This window comes from Chiroxiphia lanceolata, chromosome 3 (genome assembly GCF_009829145.1).
Source record: "Chiroxiphia lanceolata isolate bChiLan1 chromosome 3, bChiLan1.pri, whole genome shotgun sequence".
NCBI lineage: Eukaryota > Metazoa > Chordata > Aves > Passeriformes > Pipridae > Chiroxiphia > Chiroxiphia lanceolata.
The window spans coordinates 91288907-91309633 of record NC_045639.1 but is presented as its reverse complement, the minus strand read 5'-3'; the positions used below and the strand labels follow the sequence as shown (position 1 = coordinate 91309633).

Here is a 20727-nt window from a genome sequence, read left to right as displayed (position 1 = left end):
TCATTTTTTATAGGTGGGAACTTGTCCTTTGTGTGCTGTGCACATCCATTTGTGCTTGCTAGCATTCTACTCCCTTCTCTTTTAGAGGGTTTCAGAATTTTGAAAGCTTATCTGAGTCATGGCTGGGCTTCGCGAACGAAGATTTGGGAAGGCTTTATCCACATTTGTAACAGGCACGTTGGTGACTTATGAGGCCAATACGTGACAGACATATCCGGTTGCAAAAGGCACAACAGAAAGACTCCTTAGATGAAGTATTCAGCAAGACACGGTTCTTCCTGCGTTGCCTTTTCTCCTCGAGAGAGATCCTGCGTGTGTTCTCAAAGGCTTCCGCTGCGTTATAGATGCTGTGTCTCCAAGCCTCCCGATTTGAGGCCAGAGTGGACCAATTATGGTGATCAATATGGCCAAGGCTGAGATGTTGTTTCAGGGAGTCCTTGAATCTTTTCTTCGGGGCTCCTCTCTTGCGGCAGCCAGTGGCAAGTTCACCATAGAGCAAGATCTTAGGGAGGCGGTGGTCCTTCATCCTTGAGACGTGCCCTGCCCACCGCAGCTGTGTTCTCATCAGCATGGCCTCTACACTTGTGACTGCTGCTTGCTATTGACCAAAGCAGTAGGAAGGAGATCTGTCATGGATTCTGGAGGCGAGAGGACTGAGAAAGCACACTCACAGCAGTTGCATTTGATTGTATTCCAAGAAGTAGAATGCTGAGGGACCTGGCTTAGTGGTGGATTTGGCAGTGTTAGGTTTATGATTGGACTCGATCTTAGAGGTCTTTTCTATCCTAAATGATTCTGTCGTCATACTTGAATGACTTCTTGCCGAGTACTGTTAAATTTTGCTAAGTCATAGGAAGGAACTGGGATAAGATTCCTCACTGACTGTATCAAATGTATATATAATTAGCAGTGCCTGTAAAGATATAACCCTGGCCTTTGGCTATGGGGAGGTCCCTATTAGCGTTGTCAGTGTTACTTCTATTTAGTCATGTGGACACAACCACTCTGCAAAGACTGCAGAAAATTAGCTCATGTAATCAGAGCTAGAGATAACTGTTTGCTTCCTGTTTAATTAAACATTGTGAGATCAAATCAAAATAGTTTAAAGTTTGCATCAGATATTGATTTTTATTAGGACTTAGATACAAATAATAGTATGAAATTGCTGTCATTAAAATAACGTGCCATCATGTATTTATGGATGTTGATGCCTGATAGGATTAATGATACAAGTTTTATGAAGCAGTTGATATGATTCTGCTTTCCTGAAAGATAAAAAATTCTGACTTTGCTGCAAAGGGATTTACCAGCAACATCTACATTGTTCACTATCTTCACACAAATATATGCAAGTTTGTAGGTGTTGCTACTCTGGTCTCTTTAATAAACTAAAAATATAGACTTGTTCTGTGGCTGTTTCTCTCATAGTTTATTTTACTTTTATTTCCAAATTAGACAAGTAGATTAAGCACATCATAGCTCTGGCTGACATATGGGAAGTCAGATGATGAGAAATCAGATGTGAATATAAGATTAGGTATTCTTTGTGATGCTTGGTGGAAGTGTCCTAGCACTTACTTCAGGAAAATAAGATGAAAGTAATACATTTTTTCCCCATTCTTGCCCATAAGCTATGTACATAGTCATCACTGAAAAGGTACTGTTAACTTATAACTTTATGTAAACATAAATATATAAACAAACACACAGACTCACCCCCCACTCGGACTGCGGCACCCCACCTCCCAGTGGTAGATGCTGTTTCAGTTCCTTTTGGCGGGTGAATAATCTGCAACTTCATTTGGTACTGTTTTCTTTCAGTCTGCATTAGAATTTTGTTTTGACTGCCACATCTGCAGTTCTGAGCTCTATAAGGAATAAAAACAAACCAAACACTTCTTCACCCCTTACTTGTAAGGATTTATTTTACTTTAACAATACTGCCTGACCTTTGAAACCCAAGGTTTATCAGTAAAGTTAAGGATGCTAAAATGGAAATGTCTTTGGGCCATAATTACATTTTAATTATGCTCTGTAGCTAATGTGGATGCATATTAAGCTCAGTCATATTTCTGTGTATTTCCCTCTGAAACTTTCTTTTCTCAAATTACAAATCAGCATATCAGTGTATCTTACAGTTTTCTAAGCTTATTGAATATTGATAAAAATCCATTTCAGTGTCATTTTATATTTTAATTTTTTTGTTACAGGAACTTTGTTTTTTAAAAAACCTTATAATTAAAAAAAGTTAGTTTTTGCATAATAGATTCAAAATCTTAAAGCAGTATTTCTTAAAAGAAATGGACTTGTTATAAAACTATTATTTTTCACCTTATTTTTGTTTCATGGGTGTTATTCTAATAGACCACAACTGATGATGACAGACTAGAAAACATAATATATTAGACTGTGATATACATGAAGGTTATTGTGTGGGCACATAAATAAGAATCACAGTAATAAGTGCTATGGTGAAAATGTGTAAATGTGTGCTCTTTCACTCTAAGCACGTGATTGTGCTTTTCAATTTTCTCAATTATTCTAGTTAAAACTAGAATTCTCCAGTCTTTGTTGTGAAGCAAAAGTTATGGTGGCATTTTCCCGTGATTATTCCCTTTAAAGTACTTTCATTTGTTCAGCTTTTTTTTTAACCTGTTAAAAATGTATCTGCCTTTACTTTTGATTTTCAGTTTTCATCATATGACTTACATTAAAAGGGAAAATTTTGGACAGTCTTGCAGCCTGTGGCATGTCTTAAGGACAGAGAAGAGCTCTAGCTACATAATTGCTTTTCCAGGACATCAGTTACAGTGCTGGCATAATTTTAGTGATGTTTTTAACTGTGCTAGCTACCGTAAAAAGAAATAGGATCAGTTTTTGTAGTTGTTACATATTAGGCACCAAAATCTATGTTTAGTAAGCTACTGTATGAGCTGATTAGTGATAAGGTTCTTACACTGAAAAGAGTGAAAGCAATAATTATCTTTTCTGTACTAAAACTAATTTAGATCAGGATCTGCTCTCTTATGACTTGTTTTATTCCCAGCAACACACTGCTGTAGATATTACATGCTGTAGTATCTTTTTAGAATTGTATGTATAAAAACAGATGTTGAAGCCAGACCTTGAATTTTGTAAGATTCCTTTTGTAGTCTTGAACTGCTTGTCAGTCTTGCACTTTATTATAGGTGTAGAAAGATTGTGTACTTTTTAGAAGAGGTTTCTCTTTTATTGGCAGTCACAGCAGCAGTGAGAAAGTCATTCCATGACATTTTAAGAAAAGTAATGGATGGATTGATTTACCTATATGGTTGATAAATTTCTGCGTTGAGGGATTGTGAAGTATCTGAATGTCACTAAATATAGAACCTTTAGCTGGTTCTTTCGAACATCTTCTTAACCATACAGCTCTCTCTCTAGCGATCTGCTGAAAAATACCTGTGGTATGTTGCCATACACACCACCAGTTATTGTATTTAAGCTCTTTGGCTATTTACTCCAAGTAAGACTGGGGATAACAGGCTTTGAGATGCAAATCTTTTGATCTGTATCACCTGAATGGCAAGCTGAATTGCATAGCAGATCTCTTCCAGTTGAGTTCCTCTGCTTTTTGAACAGAAAAGTTTTGATAGAATAGTTTCTCAATCTTGATATAATTGCTTGTAAGAATATTTTTAAATTATTTTATTAAACATTCAGATAAACTGACTTCCAAAGCAAATCCCAGAATCCTGTATACTTTGCCTTCTTGTTTTATAATGTCTGTGTAATTGTTGTAATATCATATAACTGTCATATTCCATCTGTCTATATTCAACCAGTAAATTATGGCTGTATTTCATATTCAGTCATCCAGAAAAGCAGCATGTTGTATCAAATGTGCACTCTGCTGATATACCACAGTAGGCATAATGTAAATAAAAATGTACTTTTACTTTCAGAATTAATTTAACATTCTACCACGTCTTTAAAATCTGCTGAATCTCATGAAGACAAAACAGCTCATAGATTATTTGTTCTATGCACAATTGTGTTTTGAAAATTTAATATATTGATTTAGGAAAGTGAAATTACCATGATAGGGCTTAAGTGTTTCAACATGATAGAGGTTACGACTTCTTGAAAGAAGTTTGTGTTCTGATTTTGTATGAAATGTACACTGCTATTTAGCTGTGACACTGAATTCTTCGTAATGGGGTGTGCTCTGAGCTTTTACTGTTTCCTGTATCTCTCTTTAAGTCCACTCAGAAAGGAGAAAAACACAATGTCCCTCAAATATCATTTGTTTGTTTGTTTTCTTTTTCTTTTCTTTTGGTTCCCTGCTGCACATGGGGGAGCAGAAGCATGTGGTCTTTATGGCAAATTTTGCGTTTAAATGCCAATTTATTTTCTTTTTCTGATTCATCTATTTAATGGAGTTGGGTTTGGAGCATGAGAACTGGGGCAATACTAGTGAAACTCTAAGTAACTTTTTTTTTAAAAAAGCAATTACAGTAGTTGGGCTCCTTCTTGTACTTTGTTACCAGAGTTATTTCCCTGGTTTTAGAACTTTACAACAGGCACTATAAAATTAGGTATGTGTTACTTCTGAGACAGTACTTCTGCCAGTGAACCAGACCTTCTTTATTCTTCTGTTCTCATTCTCCCTGCAGTCAAGTAATCTTTTAGTCATCTTTTAATGATGAATTAACAAAAGTTTTTAAAAAAAGATAGGAAAATAGTCTTGTGTATTTCTAAAACAAGCTTTCTTCTGTCGAACGCAGAAAGGCTTTTGTCATAATTGCAGTCTAGAGTTCAAATATGTCTTGATTATAGTGCATTTTGCATAAGATAGAATATGAATGTTCCTTATGTGTAAGCAGTTCTCTTTATTATGACAACAAGGGCTCCTATCTGCTTTTCTTCACTTTTGTTTTCCTTGATCATTATCTTAAAATGTAATTTTGTCTTTTATTGGGCTGTTAATAAAGAAAAAATCTGTTTTTACAGCAGCGTTTTTACAGGGAGAATGCCAGCGTTCTTGAGCCAAACTATGCTGTTTGGAGAGCTCCAATATCTAGCATCATCACACAGAGGCTAATATCTCTCTATGTTCATAGGGGTTGACAAACATCAATTATCCATGTATGGTTTTGTGTTTTAATGCCTTTTGTCATTCTTTTATTACTGCATCAAAAAAGTTAAGTCTACATGTTTCTAGAGTACACTTAAGGAATACTTATCAGCCTGAGGAAATATATTAATTACTCAGCCTCCTTCTAGTTTTATTTTAAGAATTATTTGATCTTTTTTTCCAATGATCAATTTATCTAGAAAATAAATTAATTTGTTTTAATCTGGACTTATACTGAGGAGTTGCTGATATCTTGAAACATTTTATGAATGGAGACTTAATGTCCTTCTGTTCTGTCACTGATCCTTGTCCAAGATGTTTAACCATATTTCAGTAAAAGGCAAGGTTTTTTCCCACAGTTGTATCACATTTTGACAACTTCGTCACTTTGATTGGTTGAAGGGATATTCTCCAATCCAAGTCACTGGATCTCTTTGAGTGATGCTGCTGGTTTTGGAAATCTGAGGCTTAGGGTAAAATTGAATCTCTTGGACTTTACAGTATCCTATTACAGATTAGATTGGGTCAGTCATAGATTTCTAATGAAGAGGACTGCTTGGTGGTTATAACCTGAGGGTAACAGCTATTTACCACTCAACCTCATGGTTAATGAAAAAGGCATACCTTTGTTGTTTTGACTGCCTTGCCTTTTGTCATGTAATGCTGAACTTGGCTTCAGATGTCATTCAGATCAGTGTATAGATTGGGAAATAAGAGTCTGTAAAGGATTCCTGATAACATCAGAACACCACAAAGATGCTTGCAAGGGGATGCAGTAAAAAATTAATTAAGTTATCCAATAATATATAATCAGTCAAAATTGACAGCTTGCTAAGATGAGCTCTTTGTGCAAGGTACATGACTGTAAAAGGGAAGAACACTTCTGTGGTTTAAGTAGTCCAAAAGGTGTTCAAAATTTTTCAGTCTCTGCTTCAAAGATTGCATATTTAGGGACTGCTATGTAATTCAACCAGTTTGTGAAATATAAACAATTCTGTGAGCACATGAAGTCTTCCACTGTGTCTGGACATGGTTGCTCTTTGGAAACGATGCATAGACAGAGAACTTCAACTGTTGTGGTGGGCTTGCTCAGATCCTTTGACTCTCTGCCAGGTGTACTGAGTAGAACTGAAATACTGGATTATGAGCCAGTCTTGCTTGGATTAATTCCAGTATCCTTTAGAGGTCTTTGTACTTGGGAACATCCTAGCAAAGGTGAATTGCAGCTCTTGCCAGGAGCAGCACTCTTCAAGAGCAGGCCAATATGCACTGTTCACTTGGGCTCATTTCTGGTGCTGTGCTTTGAAACATCTGTTGTTTTAATGCCAAGAGTCCCATTCAAAATGTGGCAAGTCCTCCTAATTGAGATTGTCTGAAATGGCCAAAACAATTTTTCCTCAGACCTTCTCTCATTGTGAGTTTTTCTTCTGCTGTCCCAACAACTTGGGAAGTCCTCATGTCCTGCTCAATTTTCAAACTGTAGTATAGGTACTTGGATAGCTTTGATTTCTGCTATGCTCTTTCTCCTTCCTTATGAGGAAAACTACTATCCCTAGAATGAAGGAGCCTGCTATGCCAGACTATTGAGTTAAACGATAACAATTGGACATGGTAACATGTTTTTCAAGAAGCAGATATCCTGAGTACCTCAGGTACGAGCTGGAACCAAAAGCTTCCAAAATCCATTCCAGATTTGGCCTATTGCAGACCTATCTGGTCTGATAAAGGCTGTCTTCTCATCCATATCCTCGAAGATGTTGTGATGGACTAGTGAGAATAATAAACCCTCTGTCAGCGTGCAGCCTGAACCTCACGTCCCAGTCCTGCATTTTATTGCTGGTTAGTCTTATAATCAGAGTCTAACTGGATGCGTTTCAGGATTCTTCACAAAGTGACATCTCCACGCTGACATCCATTTTCTTTCCTGTTCTTTCCCCATATGTTTACGTTTTTATTGTACATGTTAGTCTGGGTTACAGTATATGCTACAGCATATGGTCATAGTATCATGAGCTATGTGAGTCTGTAAAGACGTTACATGTTCACTGTGCTCAAATAAAACTACAGAACATTATATGGGAGCGTTCTTGTTTTGAGTATTGATACAGCTTGAATAAGCAGTAGGAAATCAGTTTTTAGACTTTGCAGGGGTCTCTTGACTGTCTTCATGCATCTTCTCTGGAAACTTCTAATACATGCTGCTGTGGTATACACATAAGGAAGGATTTCTCCAAGTTTTAATACAGACCTACTGAATTTCTTTTCTTGAATTTTTCCTTGGTATACATATTCTTTACATTTGGATTATAAGCTGCCGTTATGATCAATAGAGATCTAGCCTATACAGTCAATAGTGTTGTGGTGGGGAATAATTTATTTAACGAGCCCCTAGCTGCCTATGTTACGGCAAATGGAATTGCTCCCCAGACTCCTCTGATTGCATTGACCTCCACTGACAATAATGGGAGACGTCTGGATGTAGATGTCTGGAGCTGAATCTTATTCCTGTAGATGCAAACAGTTAGTTACTCTTCTACTTCTGTTTCACTTTCTTAGATATTTTTTGTTGTACTGCATGCCAAATTTCTGTCTACTCTGCAATCCGTTAACACTCTTACACCTCTCTTGGTGATTATGCTTTCTGTGTTCTCCTTTGCCATTGACTGTTTTGGGGACTCTTATTCTCTATCTGCCGCTTCTGATAACATGAATAGCCTGTTTACTTTCCCCCTTACCTTCTGCTGAAAGATAAACTTTCAAATTACATCTGTTAACTTCTTTGAATATTGAAATGTGAGAAAAACCGATTGAAAAACATCAGCAGAAAAATCTGAACGGCATTGCTGTACTTGTAATTGATGGAATACCAGGAGAGTGGAGAGGTTTTTTTTTTTATTTAACTGAATGAGATTCCTTGCTTTAGAACTTGTTTATTAGATTATTTTTTTTTTCATCTCATGTCAAACTATCTAAACGAGTTTGTTAGGGAGTAAATACTTAGTAAAGAATTCAAGATTGTTCTCTGATATTAAACCTTAATAGTTCCTTAAAACTGTAGAGGTGGTCTGCAGCAATCTGTTGAAAGTAAAACATGTTTACAGTAGTCGGGTTTCAGTGTTCATTTGTTATTTGAAGGAAAGTGCCAATATATTTTTATAGCTACTTAGGAAAAGCACAATATCTCTTATGGTCCTGTCAAATATTGCCATTTTTATTCAAGTGTTTCAATTCTTGTTGAAAATGAAATTTAATATTTTGTTCTATTTAAAAACAAAGCAGCAGAAGTTCCTGCTACCAGTTCAGTGTTAATTACCATCTAATACATTTATTTTCTTGCTTAAGGATGTGATTATGAAAGGCAGGTCCTGCTTGACCAACCAGATCTTCTTCTATGACAGAGTGACTCAGAGGATGAGGGAAAAGCTGTGGATGTTGTCTACGTAGTATTTAGTAAAGCCTTTGACACCATTTCCCACAGCATTTTCCTGGAGAAACTCAGACTCATGGCTTGGGCGGGGACACTGTGTGCTGGTTTAAAGGTAAACTGGCAGGGGAAATGAACTCAACTCAAAGGAGAGCTTATAAGTCAGAATAACAATTTAATAAAATAATACACTAAATACGATTATACAGACAAACAGTTGGTTTTAATCCACAAAACCCAAATGTATAACCCAGCACCCTGGGGCATGAACAGAGTGGTGTTCTTTTGGCCCCCTGAGTCCAAAGTAAAAGGAGAGGGAAAAAACCTGTTGGTGAGAGATCTGTTGCAGTCTGGTTGAAAAGTGGTGGTTGCAGTCCAGTCGAGAGTGGTGGTTTGCAGTCTGGTAGAGAGTGGTGGTCTGCAGTCTTCCTCTGGATCCCACAAGCGGTTAAAAAAGTCCCAAGACTCCAAGATTATATATATACTCCAGTTCAGGCAGGAATGCCCAGTACCTCCCTCAGGGTGGGGAGTTCCACAAAAGAGTGTGAGGACAGAAACACCCTCCTATCTCACAGGCCTCTTAACACCCAGTTTATAGCCTGAGGAGTCAAGCTGCTCTGGGCAGATGGTGTAAATGGTCTATTGATAACAGTTTCTGGGAAATGGCATGGAAGGCTATAGAATACACAGTTTTGGGTTACACCCATCCAGTGATGAACTGGTCCCAGCTATTCTAACTAGGACACACTGCTGGGTAAAAAACTGGCTGGATGGCTGAGCCCAGAGAGTGGTGGTGAATGAGTTACATCCAGCTGGAAGCTAGTCACAAGTGGTGTTTCCCAAGGCTCTTCATGAGGGGAAGAGGAGGGGCAGACAGTGATCTCTTCTCTGTGGTGACCAGTGACAGGACCCGAGGGAACAGCCTGAAGTTGTGTCAGGGGAGGTTTATGTTGGATATTAGAAAAAGATTTTTCACCCAGAGGGTAGTTGGGCACTGGGACAGGCTCCCCAGAGAAGTGGTCACGGCACCAAGACTGACAGAGTTCAAGAGGTGTTTGGAAATTGTGTACCTAAATTGTACTTAGGTAAGTTATATTAAGAAAAGCTTAAACTGCTGTAAATAAAACCCCACAGTGTCATATTTTTGCTAGTTCATCAGCCACACAGCTTACACTCGTGTGTAGTATACAACGTGTCTGACTGATCAAAAATTTACTGATTTCCTTGGGGTAGATGAAGCCATCTCCAGGGCAAAGTGGTTCTTGCCTCATGAGGTTTAGAAATACTGAAATTGGAGGGGAAGAAGTTTTTTGTACTTGCTGTGAATTGGTCTGTGCTGACTGCCACACAACTTACTAGTTTTCCGACACAAATTTAGCTACTGACTCAGATCTGTACCGTTAAGGTAGAAATTGTGCTATGGATGGATAATTTAGGGTAAATTTTTGTTGTTGGTAGATAGAGAAGCATTTATTTTTGCTCCTAAATGACAACTGTGCTTGATGTTCTCAAGTTGAGGTTATTTTAAGAATGAGCTTAAAAAAAAATTGCTTGGATGAAGATATGCCAGCTAAGCAGTGTCAACGTAATGATTTGAGCGACTACTTGGGAAATGAATGAAAAAGTGAACCAATTATTTCAGAAGATATGCAACTATGTGTGATAAATTTATGAATTTGACGCTGTTATCTATGGAGGCTTGACAGTTTTAGACAGGAAATTATCCAATGACTGTTAAAAAAAAAGGTGTGTTAAACCATTTCTTTGAATTTTGCAGAGTTGGAACTAATCTGGTGGTCAGTCAAGAAGCTAGACAAAATTAATGCAGTCATTTTGCTCAGTTGTTAGACTTCAAATAAATAAATATCCCAGTACTGTAAGGAACAGATGCATAAAAACTTATATGAGTATACAAAAGTAATTTTAGCTGAAAGTTTCATGGAAGTGTGAACCTAAGCGTGCAGGGCTTGAAAGACATGTCAGCAAATTATTTTTCATCCTCATACGCATGCTGAATATCAGAATTGATAACAAAATTTATGGAGCACCTAGTTCTATTTCCAGATACAAATCTGCAGATATGACAAGTGATATAAGGAAGGTAACTGTCAGTGATGACATGATGCGTATTGTTTAGTGGCTGGAGTGCCTTGGGAATGTTGTTTCTTCTTGTTCTCCTTTGGAAGTGTATTCATTTATATCAAACTGATAATTCCGAGGCACACATGACCCATCCTTCACTGCTTTGTTTGATGAAAACTTTTCTTCAAAGGAGAACGTACACCTGGCAAATGGTCCATCTGATGTACATCCTCATTCCATATCTCAAGATCTTGTATGCGTTTATGTGAAAATAGCATTTCCTTAAGTTCCTATCTGGAACATGGTAACCTGGTATTAGGCTATACCAATTGCAGATTTATAGCTTATACATATATACACATATTGTCCTTGGTTTGGCCAGGACATGGTTAATTTTTTACAGTAACCAGGAGGGGGATGTGGCTAAGGCCCAGGTGTTATTTGATACCACCTCATGGCTGTTGCGAGGAGTGGGAATAAGGAACTCTTGCTCCCGAGAAGAAGGATGTGGTTTCAGGCTGGGAGAAAGCATGGTGGGGAGGAGCCAATTGGTATTTGTCGTGAGTGTATTCAGTCTGGCTGACATGGAATTCATTTCCCTATAGCAGCCCTCACAGTGCTGTGCTTTGCATTGATGTCTAGAAGGGTGTTGATAACACACCAGTGTTTTGGTACTGCTGAGCAGAGCACCCACAGCATCAGCACTGTCTCTTGACATTCCTCCCCCTGCACACCCCATTGAAAGGAGGGAAGACGGGGGGGACGGGCAAGATCCTGGGAGGGGACACAAGGAGACCAAATGACCCAAACTAAGCAAAGGGATATTCCATACCATACGACCTCAGCTCAGATATAAAAGGAGGAGGAAGGGGGGGAGGCATTCATTGTTTACAATGTTTGCCTTCTGGAACAACTACTCCATGTGCAGAAGCCCTGCTTCCCAGGAAAATAGCCAAATACCAGTTGCTAATGGGAAGTAGAGAATAAACCTTGTTATTTTCCTCTTCCCTTGGGCACATGCAAATTTTCTCTTTGCTTTAGTAAACTGCCTTATTCCAATCTACAAGTCGTTTTACATCTTATTCTCTCCCCCCTGTCAGGTTGGGAAGGGAAGTGATAGAGTGGCTTGGTGGGCACCTGGCGTCCAGCCAAGGTCAACCCACCACAGCAGGTTTTCTGTGTAGATCATTTCTTTATCTTGCACTTTATGTTATTAGTATTGGTGTGTTACTGTTTGCTTTCATATCTCATTGCTGTCAATTGTTCTAATCTCACCCCGTGACTTTCACCTTTTGTGCCTTCAATTCTCAACTCCATCCTGCCACAGTGGGAAGAGGGAGGGTAAAGGGGGAGCAAGCAGCAGTGTGGTTTGGAGTCTGTTTGGGAGAACTGAACTGGGGAGTACTATTCCTAAACCATGACACACACACATATACACACACACACACACACACACACACACATATATCCCTTTTTATTTATGCCTTAGTTTATGATTTGTATATATTCTAGTGAAGGCTACCTAATACAGTATGTGTGTCTTAACTAATATTTATTAGGCAAGTGAATCTGCTTTACTCTGATACTCCTGTGAATATACCACATAAAAGCAAAATGTAAGTTCCTTTCTACACTTATCAATACCCAGTGAACTGTCCCACAAACCTCCTTCATTTTGACTTTGGACTATTGGTTTTGTCCTACTAATCAGTGCTAAGAACTTAGTTTCTTATAGGGATAAGAAGCCTCAGTGCCACCAGGATACACAGTATCATTGGTACATTCAGTACTGTACAGGGGACACCTCAGTTCATTACAGCAAATACTGGTGCATAAAACCTCAAAACTACCCACTTGTCTGATCTGAAGTGCACTGCTGATGACATCACATTCATCCTACAGCCATACCTGAAGGAAAAAGAAGTCCTCAAAAAACGCTGTCTTCAGTGATCAGGTTAAACCTTGGACAGTTGACTTGCAGTCTTTTAAAACAAAAGTTCACACTGCTGCTAGTGCCTAGGCTTGCACATTGCAAAATGTGACAATTTTTGATAGGGCTGTCTTTGCCTCAGCTTCCTGGCTTCAGTGTGAACCTGTTCACTGCTTAAATGAGACATATTTCTTGATCACTTTCTCCCTCGCCAAAGCTGTGGCCCATCCACCCAGCACATAAATTATAAATGCATTGCAGATTTTGGAAAGCTCAGAGAGCTACATAGAGGCAAAATAACTGAGGTAGTTGAGATGTGGCTATACAGTTAAAAAGTTGCAGAGAATCCTTGCTGTCAAGTGTGATCTAGTAGGTGATCTAGTACATGTAGATACTCAGTAGTGTAATGATGTTGCTTTAATACTACTGTTTTATTGTAGCTTTGACAGTAAGTTTCCACTGATATTTAGCACAGACTGTGGTGGGATGTATAGGCATATGTGTTTTTCTATGGGTTTGTATTGTTTTCTTTTGTCTCAGTGGAAACTGTCACACAGAATACTAGGGAAATGTACATGCTTCTGCAGCGTTATTATTATTGAGCAAGTTCATCAGGCTTCAATAAGAGCCTGATTTTTCTTATAAAAATCACAAAAAAATTTTTGGGATTTTTCAAATCACTTAATTTGAGTTTGACCTTTTACAGGTTTTTGCTATAATGCCCTTATAGTAGATTACAGTTAGAATAGACAGTAACAGTTTTATAGGGTCTTAAGCTGTTTTTCCAAAATAGTTCAAACCCAAACAATTTATAAGCAGTTGGAATGACCCTGCAAACACCTACATGCATGAAATGTGCTGTGCATAATTTATTAATTTTGTTTAAGGAGTTTCAATGGAACCATTTTGGTTTGGGGTGGTAGAGTAAGTAGGAAGGGACAGATCCCTTGGCCTTCTTATTTCTGCATATTTCTAATTTTACCTTGGTGCTTTTGCTAGCAAAAGGTGTTGCTCCTCCCTTTTTTTTTTTCGTTTATGCACATCCTAGAGTGATAGTATTAGGAAAGAATGAGGCTGATCATTGAGTTAATTCCCCAGAGAGGTCTGTTCCAAAGGATGTGTTTTCTGTAATGAAATACCACAATTCATGGTTTGTTCCCACTGAGGATGACCACACAGCCTGTCAGATACTGGCCCTGCTAAAGTCCTGTTTACTTGATCAATGATAAGAAGAGCTGAACTACAAGGATGAGAGAGCTCTTAGTGAAGCAACTAAACACCTGTGCCAACTTGCACCATGCAGCTATGTCACTCTGCCATCTGCCACTGCAAAAACTCTTGAGCACCAAACAGGATTACAAGAAAGCAAGGAGAAAATATCCAACCTGTCCCAAGGGTGTGTTGTGTTATTGTGTAGCTGTTGTTTCTATTTACTGCAAGAGCTGCTTCTCAGCATAAAGTAATGAGTTAGGTAGTAAAAGTAATTTCTGTGGGCATTAAGGCAAGTGATGTGAAAAGTACAGCTCAAGCTTTTAGTACACAGAACTGTTAAAGAAGGGTGTTAATTTTCTGGGAAACTAAGCACTACATCCTGAAGCATTCAGGATTTGCTTTTCCCTTGAAAAAAAATAATTTAGTCTAATTTAATTGCTTGCTCAAATATCCTTTGTTAAGCAAATGAAATGTGTTTTCATTCATCTTTTGTAAAGGAGGAAAGATTCCAGAGCTTCTGGATAGAAGAATAGGTGGCTACAGGAGTACAGATTCCATATTCAGTTTACCAGATTCACGCAGGGGTTAGAAATTAAAATACATATGTCTTTCTGTTTGATATTTGCTGTTTTTCAGCAGGACTTGGCCCTGCTGCTGCCCCGTGAAGGGGAGGGGAACTGTTTCTCCTAGGCCTTTTGAGTATATGCACACACCTAGAGCAGATCCTCATTCAGTTGTGCTCTTCCTTCTAGTGAAGAGATGGTAAGCCCAGCTCTGTTGCTATCAAAAGTAGTGTTCATTTACTATTCAATCACGCAGTTCTTTCATCTTCTGAGCAAAAAGGTTGACTAAATAGGAATGCTGGATTCTGCCTGTGGCTATGCTGGAAAACAAAATGCTGTTTTCTCTCTTTCTTTTCTTCCCCTTCCCGCTTTTTAAAAAATCTTTTAAAGTAGAGTAAAGTCACTTTGTCAAATGCACACTGAGGACTAATTAGTCAATGTTTGTTCAGAGCTTTGGATGTCTTAAACCTTATTTGGGATGAGTGCTGAATATTAGCCATCTTCATGCATTGGCTTGATTATAACCAGCATCTCGATGGAGAAGTTTTTTTTTTTACCATTTAAATCAGGTGCAATTTAGGATTTTATTCTCACTGCTTGTGTATATTTTTATACACATTTATCATGTATTTGCATATTGAGTTACAGATTTTTGAGTATCTATATTTTTAAAAAATTGGAGTGTTTTATATGAAGAAAAATACACTTATACACTTATATTTCTGTTTTATTTTCGATGTATTTTAGCTACTCAAGGTATTTCATAGGTATTTGAATATTCTGAATTACTGTTTGAACATTCTCAGGCCAAACAGGGAACTTCTTTTATCTGTAGAAATGAGAGTATCCTTCCAGTAGTATTGTTACCAGTTGCATGCCTGAATGATTTTGCTCAGTATATTGCATTGTCTTCTATTAGTAAAATACCAGAGCCAGAGTAAAAAATTAATTTGAAGTGGCTGTTGAGAAGAAAACTTAAATTCTTGTGGGAATTGTCTAGATTCAGGTGCAGAATTTTACTTAAGGTTAATGCTAACATTTGGAATTGAGCAAGAGAAGAGTTCTTTTATGTATTGTCAAGGGTTTTTTTGAGATGAAGAGAGACTGAGCATGTGTGATTCTAAATATGGTGCTTCATTATTTTATCATATTTGTGGTTTTTAGGACTAGAAATATGGTATTTGAACAAATGTTCCTTGATGTCTTAATGCAACTTAATGGAATCTGTATTTTAAGTAATCTGAGTCTAGCACAGATATTATATCACCTATTGCCGTATAAAAAATAACATGAACTTGTGTAATTGAATGTTCTGCACAAGACTTATCTAAAATGATATATTGATAGCTCTGTGTTCAGCTGTTAAGGTAAATATTTGATTACATCTGTATTACTTTAGATGATTTCATTTTGTAGGAGGAGTTGGTAGTCTATTGGTAGACAAAAGAGAAAATCTTTTTCATACCAGCAAAGTAAGCTCCATTTTAGAATCTGATGAATTGAACTTTGGTGCTGAAGCAAAATATAGGTGAAGCATTATACTTTGGGAGAACAAGAATGTGAACCTGAGTAAAGAAATCTATATGTCTGGGTTTTTTTCCTGATAAAGCAATCAATTTATGGACATTTGTGAAAGATTTTAAATTACTGTGTTTTCTCCATTTACTGACACTGTGGGCTTCAAAATTTATATCATCTTATCTTTAAAGCCATTACAGAACAAACTGAAAAGACCTTAAATCAATGCAGTTACACCCTTCTCTTGCCATGTGTCTGTAAAACACGTATATGTTCATATGCAAGTTCGTGTAATATAAAAAACAAAGCTAACAGCAAGCAACTAGATTTGTATTTTTCCTATTTTGAGTATGTTTGGAAAATTTATTTTGTTTTTTCATATTTTTATTTGCAGATCAGATAGAATTACTGGCACAATATGTAAATTTATTCTTCTATTTTTATTTAGTTTGACAAAGGATATGCTTACAGCATTCGCCACAGCTATGGGAAAGAAGGAAAGAGAACTGATTATACCCCATACAGCTGCATGAAGATTATCATGTCCAATCCACCAAGTCAAGGGGATTATCATGGTGAGTTCCTTAAGGAAAAATCCCAAATGTTTGCAAACAGCAGAATCCCTTGGCTGCTAAAGAGAAGTTACTCCATCCTGTAGTCTCTTAAATTAAGTATTTAATTTCTAGACCCTAGTTGTTTTGAACTGTTCTCATTAGATCAGACTTGATAACTTCTCTTTTTATAAATGTTGTGTCATGCAGTTCTAGGAGACTTTAAATGTACAGATGCTTTAAGAAGTGACCAATTGGAGGTGTTCTGAGGTATGAATTCAATTGTACAGGAATTCTGAAGTTTGCTAGGGTACTTTAAAGCCTCTTACTTCTGTGTGACTAAACATGGAAAAACACCACTGGCTTCACTGTTGTTATGCTGGTACTAAGTCATTCATTCAGCTGTGTCTCAAAATTAATTCTGGAACAAAAAAATTCCACTGTTATTTAGATGGTGGAACTTTATAAGGTATTTGTAAAGAGGTATTTTTACAATGGATTGTGCTTTAAATTACTTGTCTATTCCTGGTTTTTTCCCATTATTAAGTGTACCAGTGGTATCATTGTGTCACCATTTGAGATAGCCCCAAAAATCTAATTCCCTAGTCTAAACCCCCTCCCACATCTCAACCTAATGTGAGATGGCTTTTTCCAGACAAAACACACCAGACTCCAAATGGGGGAAAAGGAATATATTACAATGACCGTACAAATAAATATTATAACACATTATACACACGATCACAACTATCTCTACCATGACATATAGTATTTACAATGGAGCAGATCTCTTCTCCCCTCCAAATAAAAGTCCAGGAGGGAAAGAAGGACAGATCCCTTCCAGATTTAGGGCAGCAGCTCCTCTTCTGTCTTCCATGCAGCAGTTGCAACTGGATTGTTATAGCTGGATCTGTTTTCAATACACACAAGGGGGTCTCCAAGCCCCTTGGCTCTCCTTCGACTCTAAGCGAAGGCCTCACCTGTGGTCTGCCAGCAGGGACAAGACTCGCTTCACCACAGGTATATCACGAAATGCAGGGGCATCTTCGTGAAAGTCCCTTCCTCAGGGGTTCACCCCTGAGTCAGAACATCTTGGGCAGCTTTCAGTTGCAAGCCTTTGCCTCAAGAGTTCTACCAGAGCTCCTGTGCTCTGTCTCAGGCTGCCAGGCTTGTCAGCAGCAGCGGGGGGGGCCAAGGTCAACTCCCCCCGCATTCCTCTCCATCCCGGTCCAGCTTCAGGACGCTTTTGAGCTTCTCAGCAACTCTCTCTCCGGTGCTGCATGTCTACAACTCCTCTCCTTAATAGGAGTCCATCTCCCTCTTTTTCTCAGAGGGGTCTCAAAGGAGTTTGGGGGGTCTGGTTCAGTTCTTACCCCAAAAACTCTCTCTCTGCTGCCAGCTCTCTATCTCGGCTCGAATAACTCTGAGTCTTCCTTGGCTGCATGCTGTTTTGCTGCTTCTACAGTTATCTCTTGGCTCTTAGCCATAACCTCTGGACACTACCGCCGCTTCTGCTCTGTCTCTGCTCACTCACGGTGGAAAAAAACATCCCCCAGCTTAACTACAGAAACTTAGTCCAGCTTAACACTGTTCCAAGTCTCTGTAGCCCCCAACTAGGGCTGGGGGGGGGCAGAGGCCCCCCCAGAGGGCTCCTGCCCTCTCCTCGTGGCTCCTACAACATGGCCACCTCTCCTACCACCCCTAACTACAACTCTTCTCTTCCGTTTGTTTGTGGTATGTTTACATTTTGCAGGAGCGCCCATTGGACAAAATTTCAAAACTTCCAGGGGTTTCCACCCCTTGGGGTTTTACCATTTTCTTAGCCTCTGGGGGAAAGCAAGGTCCAAACCACTACAATATTCCACCCCTCGCTCCTGCGAAATGTCAACACACCACAACTGAAAAAAAACTCTAATCAACATTCAATCTTCAATAAACTAAAATATAACCAAAATCTCTCTACTACACATCAATATAGCATTATCAAAAAAACTTTACTCTCAGTACTTAATTTACATTACTATAGCCTTACAGTTACTTTCTCTACAATGGTACAGTCTGGTGTGTTTTGTCTGGAAAGACCCATCTCACATTGGGTTGAGATGTGGGAGGGGGCTTAGACTAGGGAATTAGATTTTTGGGGCTATCTCAAACCATGACACATTGTTAGTAAGGAACTAACTTAAACTCTTTTCTTGTCAGTGAATGAGAATTGTGGCCTGTTTATGGTGGGATATTTTATGTAACTCTTGAGCCTGTGGTACCCTGATAACTGTGCAGTAGAGTAATTATTTAAAGAAAAGAAAAAAAACCGAAACAGTTGTACACATGGGTAATTAACTTTCCTATTAATAAGCTGTTAGGCAATTAGGAACAGCTTAGCTGGTCTCTTGAGTGCCTTACTGCACTAACTCCTGAGTAAACAGCCTTGTTTGTGAGCTTGCTTGTTTTTTACTGTCAGGGTGCCCATTCCGACACAGTGATCCTGAGCTACTGAGGCAAAAGCTGCAGTCATACAAGATCCCTCCCAGTGGAATAACTCAGGTAAGGCGTATTTTGCTTGACACTTAATTAGTAAGGCACTGATTTTCAATTTTACTTTCTATTTGTGTAGGAATGCTATATGCAATCTGTCAGGGTGTATTGTGAAATATTTCTTCTTATGAAAGGTTTAAACCAGAATCTTGGCTTTCTGGCTGCAGTGCTCCTGCTGACGTGATGATTATCGTCACCAGCTTTTATTGTTTAATATTATGAGTTGGTTTATTACTGTGGTGGATACAATGTAGAATTTTGTTCTACTGCAGTGTGATTAAAAAATATGGCAGTGTTTTAGAGAATTTATTTTTACTCTTGCAGTGGCTTGTGGATGACTACTCTGTAGTCAGTAGACATATGTAATTGTTTTTTATAATAAACTTCTAAAACCCATACGTTCTTAATCATCCATTGTGCTAACTTCCCTTAAATAACAAAAGCACATGAAGTGCCTAGTGAAATTATGTAGAGATTTTTATCAGCTTTTAAACACGTAACATTAAATTAGAAACCTACCTTGTATAGCAAGGACAATGTAGGAATTGGAACTTTGAGGTGTGTACTGAAGAACTGACTCCTATTCCTTGCTCTAGCAGGAGCTTAAGGCAATGAAAGTTTGCCATCATTTTCACTGGAGGAAGACATATGGGTTAGAGTTAAGCTGAGACAAAACAGCTGTGTATATTAACTGCCTGAAACTTGCTTTAGGTCCGTAGGAAAAACCTGCTTTAAGTTGTTGTCTTGAGTTCATGTGGAGTGTCACCATTGCTTGTCAGGCTTCCAAAGACTGTTGAACTATATAGAAAAGAATGTGAAAGTTCTACTTAAAGCAGTCTCCCTTGGAAGGAATAATTAAGATACAAATAAAAAGAGAATAAAGAGTTTAGTGTTCACTAAAATTCTTGAAATACCCAGACTTTTTCCTAGTCATGGTTTTTCTTTTTTTTTTTTTCATATTTTCTCCTGGTTCATATGAATAAGCCTCCATCTGTCTGACATGAGATATACTCTCCTTTGGCTTTTTTCTTTTTTATATGCATCAAAAATTGATGCCGGTCTGAGATTTTTATCCTGCTAATCATTGGAAAGATTGGTGAGGATTTACTGGTTTAACAGCCTTCTGTATGTGTGGGTAGGATTTAGTAGAGGTTATTTCTTCAGTGAATTTGCACAGTAAGGCAGTATCTTTATACTTAACATAGTTCCTTATTTGATGTGAATTGTGTTTTTATTTTTGTGTGTCTGTATTTTTTTTCCTTTGTAAAGTAGAATTGGAATTCACTAGGACTCCTAAATTGTATTACAAAAAAGTGACTAAGAAAAACCATTTCCATCAATGTCTTCTTTGCCTGGAAATAGGCACTGTCCTGTCCATGAATTTTGTGGTGCCTGTTTAAGTGCGGTCAGAGTACAGGGCTCTGCAGTGTCCACTCCTAGTGTTAAAACAAAACAAATCCAAAACAATACACCCTCCACACAAAGCCAAATAATAATAATAATAAAAAAAGTTGACTGTGCCTGGATTTTCAGAAATTAATCTTTTACATCAGTCTTTGAGATATTCAGTAAGAGAAGAGGAAGAAAATTAGTTCACATCTGTCTCCAGGTTTTCGTTATTGCTGCCACTTGTTGTTGCTCTGTTTGCATGGTCCAATAATGTTTGCATGATTAATAACAATTAAAGATCCTTCAGTCCAGACCGTAGCTTTTAAGAGTCTTTTCCGATGCTGATGATAGTTAATGATTATCAGAAGTATTATTTTTCCTTTAGCTCAGTGAGTTAAGGATTGGATGGT

General features: G+C 38.1%; 1 protein-coding gene across 1 annotated transcript in view; it reads left to right on the top strand.

The window, feature by feature from the left end:
* PRIM2 (DNA primase subunit 2) overlaps positions 1 to 20727 on the top strand; it is a 102166-nt gene that overhangs the window by 68538 nt on the left and 12901 nt on the right. The window contains exons 10-11 of the mRNA XM_032681462.1: positions 16291 to 16417; positions 18855 to 18937. Of these exons, the coding sequence (XP_032537353.1) occupies positions 16291 to 16417; positions 18855 to 18937 (210 nt within the window). The remainder of the gene's footprint in view (positions 1 to 16290; positions 16418 to 18854; positions 18938 to 20727) is intronic.